The 958-nt window shown below is 59.5% G+C and overlaps 1 protein-coding gene across 1 annotated transcript in view; it reads right to left on the bottom strand.

Annotated features, from left to right (window-relative positions):
- CFAP46 (cilia and flagella associated protein 46) overlaps positions 1-958 on the bottom strand; it is a gene marked incomplete at its 5' end in the record, with an annotated part of 94,385 nt that overhangs the window by 34,152 nt on the left and 59,275 nt on the right. The window contains 2 exons of the mRNA XM_008583148.1: positions 31-210; positions 288-422. Coding sequence (XP_008581370.1) covers positions 31-210; positions 288-422 — 315 coding nt within the window. The remainder of the gene's footprint in view (positions 1-30; positions 211-287; positions 423-958) is intronic.

Raw genomic sequence — 958 nt, 5'->3', positions numbered from 1 at the left:
CTTGCTGGGGTGCACAGAGCAGAGCCATACCTGGGACAGTGCCAGGAACTGGCAGGTGGCCACAGGGTCCAGGGTGCTGGTGCACTCCACCATCTCCAGGCTGGCAGCTGCTGCGATGTCCAAGAGGCTGCTGCCCAGTGCCACCTGCAGGCACTGCAGCAGCACCTCTGATGCCTGGGCCAGGTACCGCTGGGCCATCGTCATCCTCCTCTGCAGGGCGCGAGGCTCAGGCTCAGGCTGGGCTCCGTGGGCAGAAGCCACGCGAGGGACAAGTGGGAGCCGCGTACCTTCAGATCCACGCCTTTCCTGCTGTACTCCTTGGGTGCTGCTCTGGAGGCTGGTGGGTCCCAGCTGGACTCCTCAACACCTGCATCCTCGACTTCTAGCTCCAGAGATTTGTGGCTGCTTGGCTTGGTGCCCACCTGCAAAACACACATGTGGGTTGGTGATGTGGTTGGGGCCCCCCTGCAGGAACCCTGGGTGAGGGGCACCCAGGCCACAGCTGGTCTGGTTTAGTTGACTTAGTGGGGCCCTGGCCTGACAGCCTGTAGCTGGGTGGCTTTGAGGAAGCCAGCCCAAGCCATATGCGTCTCGTGACCAGCCATGTTCTGCCATCACTTCCGTCCAGTCTTTTGGAAATACCTTTCTTGAATGCTGGTGCCAGCAGCACTGAGGCGCATCAGGTGCCACCCCCTTCCTGGCTTTTGGGTGGGTGGGAAACAAGCTCCCTACTGAGGAAGGGGAAGGGGATGGGCATGTTGAGGGAGCAGCAGGCCCAGAACCTAGGCTGAGAGGAGCTCCCCAGGTTTGTGGAGTTACAAGGTCTCACAACCCTAAATCTGTATGCACCAAACAACAAAGCTGAAAAATATGGACAGCAATATTGACAGACGTAAGAGCAGCGGTAGACACAGCCAGCGCTCAGGTGGGAAGCCCTAACTCGTTCTCTCAACCGCAG

Source organism: Galeopterus variegatus, unplaced genomic scaffold (assembly GCF_000696425.1).
Source record: "Galeopterus variegatus unplaced genomic scaffold, G_variegatus-3.0.2 Scaffold2839, whole genome shotgun sequence".
Taxonomy (NCBI): Eukaryota; Metazoa; Chordata; class Mammalia; order Dermoptera; family Cynocephalidae; genus Galeopterus; species Galeopterus variegatus.
Note: the sequence above shows the minus strand (reverse complement) of the source record. Positions and strands in the feature narration are given on the sequence as shown.